Raw genomic sequence first — 13394 nt, 5'->3', positions numbered from 1 at the left:
TAAAGGTATTCTAGACTATTCACATGCCATCAAGTCGCGTCACACGAGACATGCTTCGCATGACACGAATGTGTATTTTCGTATGAAGGGTCATTTTTGTAATGTTTATGAGGCGCTAGTCATTCTTCAAAAAAGAGTGCATTATTAGGGTCATTTCATCGAATTTCCCTTAAGGCATGATTTGTTTAGTTTAAAAGATTTTATTTGTCTTTTAAAGCTTTTATTATGAAATGGGCTAATCTTGTTTTAAATTTCCTTTTTTAAATAGTATTTATTTTTAGAAGTTATTTCGATAGTCTAAATCTGATAATTTATATTTATCTCGAATCTCATAAAAGAAAATGAGAATTGAAATGATAGATTTTACTAAAGAAATATTTATTTTATTTTAAATAGTTAGTCTTATGATTTTGTATGAGTCATCACATGTTTTGCATGGTATTTGCGTGGCCTATGTCATGTTTGATTTGTACCAAACAGCTTTGGTACTGTTTGACATTTTCTTTTATTTTTAATATTATCTCCAAAATACAAAAAAAATAATAATTAATTAATTAATAGACATAAATTTGTTTTAGTTTATATTATTAATTTGTTTAATTATTATTTTTTATTTTGGGGTCATTTTAATTATTTTAAATTTTTATGAAGATAATATTTATTTAAAATAATTATTTATTTTTGTCCTAAATTTTAATTATTTTGAATTTTATGAATATATTATTTTTCCAAAATAATTATTTATTTTATTTTTTATCTTAATTTTAATTATTTTAGAATAAATGGGCATTATCCTTTCTTTATTTAGAATAAGATAAGAAGGTAAAATATTTTCAAAATAATTATTTGTTTTAGAATTTAACGAAAACAATGTTATTTTAAAATAATTATTTATTTTATGAGTCCATAATTTTATAAAATTATTTTAATAACTCTGAAATTTTTTGAATTTTTTATAAATGGGAAGATTTTTATTTTAGTGTCTAAGAGCTTGTTTGATCTATGGTTATCGTGATAAAATTAAGTTTTTATTTCAAAATTCAACAATCATATCACATATCTAATTAATCATTTTATCAATTTAAATATCAAATTACATTCTACTTAAATATTTTATTTTATATTAATGCAAGTTAAATTTTGGTCATAATAATTTAAAAGCTGTTTTTTTTTTTAAATTTCATCAAACATAGATTTTTGAAGAAAATCCAAATAAAACCAAAACCTCATCTCCTCAAACTAGTCATATTTAACCACCACCACTCAATTTTTTTTTTAAAATAAATCAAAATTATTTAAATAACTCATAATATCTGAACCACTGATAGTTGATTTATTTATTAGAATATTTATTTTATTTTAAATTTTGTATGAGTCATCACATGTTTTGCATGGTATTTGCGTGGCCTATGTCATGTTTGATTTGTACCAAACAGCTTTGGTACTGTTTGACATTTTCTTTTATTTTTATTATTATCTCCAAAATACAAAAAAATAATAATAATAATTAATTAATTAATAGACATAAATTTGTTTTAGTTTATATTATTAATTTGTTTAATTATTATTTTTTATTTTGGGGTCATATTTTTATTATTTTAAATTTGTATGAAGGTAATATTTATTTAAAATAATTATTTATTTTTATCCTAAATTTTAATTATTTTGGATTTTATGAATATATTATTTTTCCAAAATAATTATTTATTTTATTTTTTTCTTAATTTTAATTATTTGGAATAAATGGGCACTGTCCTTTCTTTATTTAGAATAAGATTAAAAGGTAAAATATTTTCAAATTAATTATTTGTTTTAGAATTTAACGAATACAATGTTATTTTAAAATAATTATTTATTTTATGAGTCCATAATTTTATAAAATTATTTTAATAACTCTAAAATTTTTTGAATTTTTTATAAATGGGAAGATTTATTTTAGTGTTTAAGGGCTTGTTTATCTATGGTTATCGTGATAAAATTATGTTTTTATTTCAAAACTCAACAATCATATCACATATTTAATTAATTATTTTATCAATTTAAATATCAAATTACCTTCTACTTAAATATTTTATATTAATGCAAGATAAATTTTGGTCATAATAATTTAAAAGCTATTTTTTTTTAATTTCATCAAACATAGATTTTTGAATAAAATTCAAATAAAACCAAAACCTCATCTCCTCAAACTAATCATATTTAACCACCACCACTCAATTTTTTTTCAAAAAATAAATCAAAATTATTTAAATAACTCATAATATCTGAACCACTGGTAGTTGATTTATTTATTAGACTATTTATTTTATATTTTTAATTTAAATTTTAAAAAATAATATTTTAATATTTTAATTAATAAAATAAGTGATTTAACGATAAAATAATAGTAATAAGATAGAGATAATATTTCTAAAACCCATATCAAACAACACCTCTATCTATATATATATTGTTTTTCTCAAACAAGTTTCCTTTTATTCAGAAAAATAATTAATTTATAAAAAAAAACAATCAAGTTTGCTTGAGATAATCTATAAAAAGAAAATATTATTAAAGAATCATGTTTAGAATAAAATTAATAATTAGAATTGAGAGAGAGAGAGAAAGACAGAAGTCTGGCCTACACAGTTACTACGGCTGTTATCATTCATTCATTCATGGCATATACTCTCTTTCTTCATCCCGTTATTCCATTCCATTAAAGAATATCCTTCAAGCTACCATTCTCTCGATTCCATTCCAGTTCAGATCTCACAACTAATCTTCTCTTTCTATAAATATGCTTCATACTTCCTCTACACCTTTTACAACACTTGTTTCAGTAGCCCAACAGGACCTGAGCTGAGCTTGACTGGAACCACTACCTCCGTTCAAGATGACCATTACCATTTTCAGAGACCATGATAGGGAGAATCCTCTCTTGCGCGAATCAGAATTCTCTTCTGGGCCTCGTAGAATAGCTCTCTTCGTTGAGCCTTCTCCCTTTGCGTGAGTTTTTTTTACTCGATTTGATGTTCTGGATTCTACCCAGTTGTTTATAACTACTCCATTAATGGATCTCGGTTTCAATCTTTTGGCTTTCTAATTCTATGCTCATGTTTTCTTCATTTACAAGTACACCCATTATTCTGATTCCTGATTGATTGATTGATTGATTAACCTCGTCTGATTTCTCTTGGTTTTTCAGCTATATCTCGGGATACAAAAATCGGTTCCAGAATTTCATTAAATACCTTAGAGAAATGGGAGATGAGGTATCCTTTATATTCATTCTATATTCAAGCAATTTCACATCTTCTACACTTTATGAGTCCATCAATTTGACTGTTCAGTCTGAGCTCATTTACCCTAGTTTTATCTCGAGTTGCAAACGAGCTCGGTCAAAAGCTCGACTTGAGTTTGATTAGCTCTTACTTGAGTTTGATTTTGATTTTCGAGTAGAGGTTGAACCGACTCGTTTAATATTCGAGTCGAGTTCGAGCTGATATAAAATTTGATTGGTGGGTTGTCGAGTTTTTCGAGCAAAATAATAAATAATACATTTTCTTTTATTTACTTAATATTAAAACTTAACATTTAAAATAAATATTGTTTCTTCATAAATATTTAAAAATTTAATTTTAGTTCAAGTTTTTCGAGTCATACCGAGCTTGTAGGTAAATAGTCGAGTCGATCTCGAATATTAAACGAGTCGGCTCGAGCTCGACTCGTACTTGTTGTTCAAAATCAAACTCAAGTCAAAATGTTTAATTAACCATGTGAAACTGATTCTTTAAATTTGAGTTACTTGTATAGGTTGATTTGATAATACTAAAGACTATTTTACCCACATAAGATGATTAATTTTGAGTTCAATTTTTTAATATTATTATTATTATGGAGTTAACTTATCAATTGCTTAGCTTTGTTTTTTTAAAATTAATTTGTTCTGAATCTAGAAAATAAATGTTTAACAATTATTGAATGAACTTAATTATCTAGATGAAATGATACAAAAATGCTGAATAATTTATAAGTAATGAGAATCAAATGATTTTGTTTTGGGAAATTTAAGAATACTCTAGCTGACATATACAAATACTACTGTTAAATCAAACAGTGCTCCCAAATCACAATGACACTTTCTCAACTATTTAGTTTCAATTAAAGTGCAACACAGAACAAAGACTACACTAAAATCATAATCTTCATCCCAAGCCCACAAGAAGAGAAAAAGAACCTAAGCCTAGCACCCCACATCCCCGGTTTGAACTCTTTAATGTAATTTGATACAACTGTTAGCCAGATTGCCTTAATCTCATATGGGTAAAACTGTAGGTTCTGGTAGTGACAACACATGAAGGAGTGCCAAAGGAATTTTATGGAGCAAAATTAGTTGGGTCACGAAGGTATATTGTGTTAAAGCTCCTTCCTCTATTGTAAAAAATCTCAGTCTGGTCATCTGTGTGTTTCATTTTTCAGTTTCCCCTTTCCTTGGTACCAGAAGGTTCCACTCTCCCTAGCATTAAGCCCGAGAATAATTTCAGAGGTTGCACAATTTAAACCTGACATTGTCCATGTCACTTCTCCTGGAATTATGGTAAATTTCAAGTTTCACATTTGAATGCATTTCTTTTCTTCATCTCAATACAAGATGTTAAAGTGTCAGTTTCCAACTTTATAGGTATTTGGTGCGCTTGCTATTGCAAAACTATTGGCTGTTCCTTTGGTTATGTCTTATCATACACATGTGCCAGTGTGAGTAAACGTTTTTATTCATTAGCTTTTGATGTATAATGAGTTCAATTATGCTTTGTATCTATCAAAAGCTGCAATTGACAAACTTGATAGAGCTATTTCCTTGTGCATTTTGGGATGAGTTTGATCTGTAACGTGTTTTATATTAAAACTCTCAAATATATATCCTTTATCATTCAAAATCTAAATAATAAACAGCTAATCCTCGTCATCATCGTCTCTGCAGTTATATTCCACGATACACATTTAGTTGGCTAGTCAAACCAATGTGGATGGTTATAAGTAAGCATCTCTTAATTGGCTTGGCTCTATGATTCATGTGATTCTATTGTCCATTTGAAAAAAAAAACTAATGTCTTTCTTTCCTTGACAGAGTTTCTTCATCAAGCAGCAGACCTCACCCTGGTGCCATCAGCTGCCTTGGCAAAGGAACTTGAAGATGCTAAAGTGACGGAAGGTGAGCAAAAACACTAAATTTTTCTCGATGTTTCTGATTTTTATCATTTTGTTTTTCTGCTTCAATTGCAATTGATTATTATGGCTCCTTCTTTCAGCCTATAAGATCCGGCTATGGAATAAGGGTGTTGATTCAGATAGCTTCCATCCCCGTTTCTACTCACATGAAATGCGGTTAAGGCTGAGGTATCTCATTGCTGCTGTTTTAGCATTTTCATCTCCAGTAAAGTTTTTCGAGTGTGACTCCAATACATGTCTTTCTTTTGTATCAGCAATGGTGAGCCCAATAGACCATTGATAGTACATGTTGGAAGATTGGGAGTTGAGAAGAGTTTGGATTTACTAAAAAGGTATTGTTTTTCTCTTCTATTGATCAATACTATTCCCCTTCACATACTCACACTCATTTTGCTAAATAGTTTACTGGTTTTAATAACTTATTGGATAATAAGGTTACTATTATCTTTATATAAATATGAAATCATCCTTTTTAATTTCACATTAAACAATTAATTGGAAGAAATCTGTATTTGAATATATATTAAACAATAAAATAAATCATGCAAACTGTATTTATCATTTTTAAATTATTTTTATAGGGGAGACACAGAAAATCTCCATATTTAACAAACGAGCCTATTTGTTATCACATTTTATAATCAGATTAAAATCGGAAAAAATGACCCAAAAATAATATTTATACTATAAATGAAACAAAAAAAAAACTATAATCTATATCCTTATCCAAAAATCAATCTTTTAACCAAATTTTAAAAAATATATATATATATATCATTTCAATTTTAACTTTGACGATTTTTCAATGCGATCATGATTAATACATATAGTAGTTTTTAAATAAGACCACTATCTTATTTTAAAGAAAATCTAATAATAATCTCTCCATATGGATAAAAGATCTAAAGCTATTTTTCAATCTTCTTGAGCCAATGAAAATTATCATAATTTTTTTTAATTATTAAATCTTATATTTCCATCTATAAACTTCACTATTATTATGTATGTAGATTTTTCTTGTAAGAGTATACTAAGATAAAATAATATAGTTAGTTAGTTTTAGGAAATTTAGGCTAAAGTTCTTGATCATTTGCTGATTTTGAAGAGCATGTCTTAAAACAAAGGGTTAATTGGACAGGGTAATGGAAGAGATACCCGAGGCACGAATTGCGATTGTCGGAGACGGTCCCTACAGGTAAATTATGTCGGTTTCAGTCGAGATTAATTCTAGGATATACAGAAAAAATTAACTATATTTAGTAGTGCTAGTATTAGTAATGACATTAAAAACTCATCTAACATAGTTCAAGTGTAAAAGATTTCTGATATGTAAGGATAACATCTAAAGTTTAATTATCACTTAAAGGACATTCAGTGCTAACACTTTAGAGGGGATAAATAAACAACAAACAATTGGACCTACTATATATATACTAGCATTTGTATTAGTATTAGTATTAGTATTAGTAAAGACGTTAAAAACTCACTCAGGATAATTTAAGTGGGAAGAGTTTTGACTTATTAATTTAACGTCTCAAGTTTGATTCTCAATGAAAGCACGTTCATATCATACTGTGCTAGCTTCTTAGGGGGGAATAAATAAAGTTTGACGTTTATCGTGTTGGTTGAGCAGGGAGGATCTAGAAAAGCTGATGGAGGGTATGCCAGCAGTTTTCACAGGTATGTTAGTAGGAGAAGAGCTGTCACAAGCATACGCAAGTGGTGACATTTTTGTGATGCCTTCGGAATCTGAAACACTCGGTCAAGTCGTGTTGGAGGCGATGGCTTCCGGTCTAGCTGTGGTGGCTGCACGTGCAGGTGGAATCATGGACATAATTCCGGAAGAACAGGAGGGTAAAACGGGGTTTTGCTTCAGACCAGGCGATGTTAGTGACTGCGTACAGAAAGTGAAGTTTCTGTTGCAAAATAGTAATGGAATTAGAGAAAGTATGGGAAAAGCTGCCCGCCAAGAAATTGAAAAGTTCGATTGGCGAACAGCTACTAAAAAGATTCGGAACGAGAATTACAATGCTGCCATTTCGTTCTGGCGGATGGATAGACCGCATCTTCTTAGACCTTTTCGCTGGCTCTTTAAACAGTTTTTCTAAAACGATCAAGTAAAAGGTAAATGAAATGCATTGGGCCAGCACATCCCCTCTTCTTCTTTTTTCCATGCACATTGGTTATAGTAGCAGCGGTAGTAACATTATTTTCGTCTAGAAAGCATTTGTGTAGTTCTTGCAGAGTGATGCTAGGCTAATGAAGATGTATGTATTTATTGTAAGTAGTTACTATTTCATATATATTTGTTGTTTATAAGCTTGCAATGAATGAATCTTGATTTTAAATGTTGTGTAGTAGATGTTTGGACCTACTTTGAATCATTACATTTGAGTAGATTTATTTATTTACATTTCTTCATTTTGCCTTCTTATCTCGTGAAAGTCTAGCATTTCTTTATAGGCATGTCTCGTACAATATTGTCCTGAAAGTGCATCTATAGAACTTCTTTGAGTTAAGAGACATGTCCGAAAGTGCATCTATAGAACTTCTTTAAGTTAAGAGACATGTCCGAAAGTGCATCTATAGAACTTTGAGTTAAGAGACATGTCTTTCATATACTTACTCCATGTCTCATAAAACATGCATTGAAACATTGTTAATTTCTATGAATCTTTGTCCTCGATAGCCTTCCCAGATTGCCAACAAAAAGTTGAATTGATCTATGAACCACTTTTTGTCAACTATACCATCTTGCTCCATTGAATCATATCGTCGCCTCTTTATCATTTTCAAGTTGAGTTAATGTTCTAATCTCATTCTTCGATTATCTGATAAATACAAACTACTATACATTTTTTCATTAAATTAATAAGTCCAAAAGCATTGCTTCTTTATTTTTTTTTTTAAATGATATGGTATGAAGATTTGAATCCATTACCTTATATCAATTTTGCATTCTATTACTAAAATTAAATTATGAAATTAGAATGAATTTCATTTAAGCCAACAACAAGTTCTACTTAGATAATTAGCAAAGGTGCTTCTTGTGTTTCATTAGTGGCACTTTCTTGTTTGATGATATATCAAGGCACAAACATTAACAATTCATGTGCAAAAAGAGGATGATAAATTTAATTTAAGAAATAATTGTTTTACACTTTAACATTAAATGTCAAAATGTTTTTATCTGTATTACTTTTTGGAAATAAAAAAAGGAATTAGTCAACTAAATAATGTCAATAATTGTGATTGATTTGGTTAGATTTTCCAACAAGGATAAAAAAGGATAAAAAAATGATGAGTTGGGCATGATTTTGGCTATGGTTGCTTTGTTGTTTAATGAGTTAATGGAACCCAACTCATCTAAAAAGAACACATATTTTGTTGGTCAAAGATCCCAGAATTCCCTTTTCTTGCTTTGTGCATTTTCTTCCCTTTAATTTTCCTCAGTTTCACATTACTTTTTCTACATTGAGAAGAGTGAATTACTATCCTTTGTGACTTAAGCTTAAATGAATTTGTACTACATTCATAAAAATGAAAAGGTTGCATCACTATTAGTTTGAACTAAAAATAAGCTTGTTTTCATAAAATTAACCTCCACATTTGATTATACTATAAAAGAATTCTACAAAATGTTATCATTATGACATATAATAAGGTTCGATTTAGAAAACCCATAAATTCGACTCGGGATCTCATTGTCCTCTTGAAGAATCTTAGTAATATTTTTATATGAACATAAAAATAAGAATAAAACCACTTTACATTTGTAGGAGTAATTATGCAACTTAGATATGTCCTTATAACCTTCCATATTTGTTTCTAGTTGCATCCTAGTCAAAAAAAGTATGTTATATCAAACATTTCCAAATTTTAAAAAATAATAATTTATAAATGGAAAAGAAAATTGTATTCACTAATTTTGATTAAGATTATGAATTGATCTTGTTTTTGTGATTTGTAAGTGAACAAAATCTATTTCAAGAATGATTGATAGATACATACATCTCATGTTTCAATCTAAAGGCTCATATAGTGATTGCCTTCTTTAGAATGAAGAAAGTCTTGAATTTTTTTTCTTTACTTTGTGACGTTTTTAATAAAAATCGAAATCATAATCTTTTAAGCCCGACTCTTACCGTTAACACGTAACCCTGATATTTCAATAAATGAGCATGTTGTGAAAAGAAAGTTAACGTTATAAGGGTAAATTTGGACATATAACATAAATTCATGAATTGGGTTTTTGAGTTAAAGTGAAAAGAGACATTTCAACATCAGCAGCAGTAGAAACAGCTTTCTTTCTTCTTTTACCAAAGCTAAAGTAGTAGTAATTGCTTAATGAGCTAAATGACAATTATTTTATCAACTTTTTCAACTCTTCTTCTTATTATTATTATATTTTCAAATAACCCCCATAATTCATCAAACAAGAACATGCATGTCCTTTACCTTCTTTGTTTTTTAATAAAAATTCAAATCTTCATATACATGTTCTTAAAAACCTTGTTCTTCAAATGGTCTAAACACAAAGATAGTACTCACCTTGTCGGAAGAGACAGTCCAGTCCAGTCCAGAACAGAGCAGAGAAGAACAGTAAGAACAACAATGGCAGACTTTCTTCTTCTTCTTCTCCAACATCACAACCAGATCTGTATATAACAACAAAGAACATAGAATGACAGAACAGAACAGAACAATGCAGAAAAACTGAACCAAGATTATGTTTATTTTCAACAATGCAAGCAACTTTTATACCCCCCACCATTAACCCCCCACCTTCACCTTCACCACCAACACTAATAAGAATACATAATAATAATAACAATAAAACTGTCTCTGATCAGGATCAGAATCAGACCCAACAACAACAACATCAAAATTAACATCAAACTAAAAATTAAAAGAAAAAAACCCATCTTTCAGTAGAGCCTCAGCACGCTTCTAGCGATCGAATGAGAATTGTTCAGCTTGTTTGGAACTCTTCGTCCACTGCTACTCCTCAATGGAGTCAAGTAGAATCGAAGAAGACCATTCTCTGCATCGTTTGGTGAATAACGAGCACTTCTGTTTCTTTCCAGCACGAATTCTTCCTTCTTTTTCTTCTTCTGTTTTCCATGACCATTAGAAGAATTGCTCTCCAACACAACATTATTACCCTGTTGTTGTTTCCTCATGCTCCCGAATAATCCCAAGTTGTATGAATTTCTCGAGCTTACGCTGCTGTTACTACGAAGAACCCTTGGATTAAACCCTCTCTGGTCTGGCCATGTCTCTGAGAATGACCTTTGAACACCGTTGTTGAATTCTTCTTTATTGATATTATTACTGTCATTGTTGTTGTTGTTCTTGCGATGGATGAATCCCCAAATGTTCCAAGCTTTCATCCATCTTCTTGATTTCTTTATCGCCGCTGCTTTCTGTTGCTGTTGCTGTTGGTGTTGATGCTGGTCTCCATTGAAACCCAACTCGAATGTTTCTGAAGAATTCGAATTTGAATCTCTGTGATTACCTGGAATGTAATCCAGGGTAGTTGGTGATACTTTAGCGTTTGATGCAGGTGCAGTGGTTTTCATTTCGTCTATTTCAGCCACCACTGCTGCTGCTGTCTTTCTTATGGAATTGGATCGATCCAGGCTCTTTCTCCTGCGAGAGCTCGTTGAATCGCAGTAGTAATCACGAGTCTGTGCTGTGCCTCCAGGAACTGTATCTGTTTCACTCTCATTGACAGGTTCTTCTTCATCTTCTTCAACTGGGATTTCTACATCTGATCTATGAACTGCCGGAGGAGGATCTTCTAACACAGATAGAATAGGAGGGAGACGAGGGAATGTCCTGCCGATTAAGTATCCATCCCATGAAGCTCTAGGTTCGTCAAATGAGTAGCGAGGATCTTCAAATGACATACGTCCAGCGTCAAGTGAGAATCGACCAGCGTCAAGTGAGAATCGAGGATCAGTGTCGCAGGATCGTCTGCCAAAGCCGTAATCAGCGATTTCCGACTGTGTTTCATGGAACTGACGGGAAATGGGTTTGTCTACCGGTAATGCGACAGAGGAAACACCATCGGCATTATGTTTCTTTAGCTTTTGTTTATGTTTATGCCTCCATTTGTTCCATTTCTTACTGAAAACTGAAGCAGCCGCCCAAACACTTCCCGCGATTTCTTTAAGGTCCATTCCCGATGGTTTCTTCACCTGGGAATCAAGATCTATATGATCTTTCATCGTTTTCACCTCCTCCTCCACCTCCTGTTCAATGGAGACTATCTCTTCTTCTATCGTTGGTTCTTGAATGACATTCGTCTCTTCCAAAACCCTAATTTCATCATCATCTCCGTCGTCTCCATCGTCGCCATCGTCGCCATCGCTGCTGTTATCATCATTGTGTTCTTCATCTTCTTCTTTTGACTCCAGAACCGGTGAACCAGACGTGACCTCGGCAAGCTGATCGTTTTTTGATATGGGTTTCCTAACATCGTCCTGATTAAACAAATTCCAAAGAGTACTACGACCTCTAACATCACAAGACCTCCTCTGCGGTTCAAAAACGCCAGAAAACCCCTCGTTTTTAGACGCGGAGAATGATTTGGTACGACGGAGCTCGGGTAAGAAAGAAGGCTTATTTCTCTCGCCGGGGATTCTGAAAATGGCCTTAAGTGCGGCGGTGGCAGTAGAGGAATTGGCATTGGAAGGTCGGCGAGAGGAAGAAGAAGCGGATGAGTGATCTAATGTAGTGAGACGTTCGCAAAGACATGAAGGGCAAAAACCTGTATACTGTTCGCTTGGATGACGGTCGCAGCTGAATGAAGAACGGTGAGGCTGCGGAGGTTGTGGAGGTGGAATTAACTGTAAAGGCGGTAACGATTGGTCGGTTGGAGGATTCATAACCGGCGGCAAGGATTAAGAATCAGTGTTGTTCTAGTACTCATTTTACTGCATTTACTTGTTAATCAAAGATACATACAGAGAGTGTGTGTTGTGTGTGAGAGAGAAATAGAGAGAGATAGAGAGAGAGTTTGAAGGTTAGAACAATGGCGTCCAACGGACAAGAGAGAGAGAAGAAGAAGGAAGGTAAAAAAGTATAAAGAAGGAGAAAATAAAATAAATAAAAAAAGAAAACAAAATTTCCCGTCTCCCTAAGTTTTACTTTTCCGTTGGATGCTTTGCTTCTTTACGGACTACTCAATCCACCCCCTAAATTACCATTTTACCCTTCATTTTTTTTTAATTTTTTAATTATTACATACTAATCAAATAATTATAAATGTTTTTTTTACTCTATTTTCATTCTCTAAGTAAATTTTCATAAACTTTTTTTTTTTTAATTATATATTATTTAGTCTTAAAATAAAATTTAAAATAAAATATGGTTGATTTATTTGTAAAGCACGTTTGATTTAGCGTTTGCGTAATAATCTGTTAAAGTACGTAGTAAGTTAACGTAAAATTATAATTAAACATAATTTTTTTTATATCTTCTTTCTTTTATTGAATAAGTTGGATTGAATAAGTTGTTTACATGAAATACATATTTTTTTTTAAACATTAGTTTTGTTAAGATAACTATGTCTTTATTTTCTCATGTATTACAAAATATTCAACTCAAAGATACATTATCTCTATCAAATATTACAATCATTAAAAATGTCCAAATTTGTAATATTCAGTTATCCACTAATATTTCAATAATCCTCGCTCTTTAGATATTATATTGTTATACATAATGTCTATTTTAACAACTAGTTTCTTTTTTTTTTTGTTAGTTTGTTTGTGATCTAAGTTTAACATAGGCTTTTCTTTGAGTTTTGAATAATTCTGATTCAAAAGATAATTTTTCGATTCACTTATATTATATTACTAAATTCATTAACTAAAAATTAAAATAATTTTTATTTTTTATTTTATCATTAATTATATATTAGAGAAATGATTAGGTGAGGGAATTTGGTGAGGAAATTTGGTGAGGGAATGACGTGGCATAATCTTATTTGCTGAAAAAATCAAATAATTTCTCTCTTTTCTCTCTCTTTCCTCTCACTTTTACATTTTCCAACCAATGAAGGTGATGTCACGTCATTCTCTCACCAAATTCCCTCACCAAATCCCCTCACTAAATTCCCTCACTCTATCACTCCTCTATATATTAATACTCTTTAAGTCTTTTTACCTAAAAAT

At 30.9% G+C, this 13394-nt stretch overlaps 2 protein-coding genes across 2 annotated transcripts; one reads left to right on the top strand and one right to left on the bottom strand.

The window, feature by feature from the left end:
• Positions 1-2681: 2681 nt before the first annotated feature.
• On the top strand, positions 2682-7585 carry LOC124945730 (sulfoquinovosyl transferase SQD2-like). Its single transcript, XM_047486217.1, has 11 exons — positions 2682-2988; positions 3188-3254; positions 4318-4388; positions 4462-4579; positions 4664-4737; positions 4964-5019; positions 5111-5194; positions 5292-5379; positions 5466-5543; positions 6350-6406; positions 6845-7585. The coding sequence occupies exons 1-11, from the start codon at positions 2876-2878 to the stop codon at positions 7317-7319; spliced, it is 1281 nt and encodes a 426-aa protein (XP_047342173.1). The 5' UTR covers positions 2682-2875; the 3' UTR covers positions 7320-7585.
• A 2432-nt stretch (positions 7586-10017) lies between these two features.
• On the bottom strand, positions 10018-12286 carry LOC124945997 (protein OCTOPUS-like). The gene has a single exon (XM_047486544.1). It carries the CDS (start codon positions 12102-12104, stop codon positions 10140-10142), a length of 1965 nt encoding a protein of 654 aa, XP_047342500.1. The 5' UTR covers positions 12105-12286; the 3' UTR covers positions 10018-10139.
• Positions 12287-13394: the final 1108 nt, after the last annotated feature.

The sequence above is a fragment of the Impatiens glandulifera genome, chromosome 7 (assembly GCF_907164915.1).
Source record: "Impatiens glandulifera chromosome 7, dImpGla2.1, whole genome shotgun sequence".
Classification (NCBI taxonomy): domain Eukaryota; kingdom Viridiplantae; phylum Streptophyta; class Magnoliopsida; order Ericales; family Balsaminaceae; genus Impatiens; species Impatiens glandulifera.
Note: the sequence above shows the minus strand (reverse complement) of the source record. Positions and strands in the feature narration are given on the sequence as shown.

Excerpts from the sequence above, each read along its gene's own strand:
- LOC124945730 (XM_047486217.1), top strand. The coding sequence starts at position 2,876 with ATGACCATTACCATTTTCAGAGACCATGATAGGGAGAATCCTCTCTTG. Across the intron at positions 4,580-4,663 it reads TCACTTCTCCTGGAATTATG|GTATTTGGTGCGCTTGCTAT; the intron begins GTAAATTTCAAG and ends CCAACTTTATAG. Across the intron at positions 4,738-4,963 it reads TATCATACACATGTGCCAGT|TTATATTCCACGATACACAT; the intron begins GTGAGTAAACGT and ends TCGTCTCTGCAG.
- LOC124945997 (XM_047486544.1), bottom strand. The coding sequence starts at position 12,104 with ATGAATCCTCCAACCGACCAATCGTTACCGCCTTTACAGTTAATTCCA.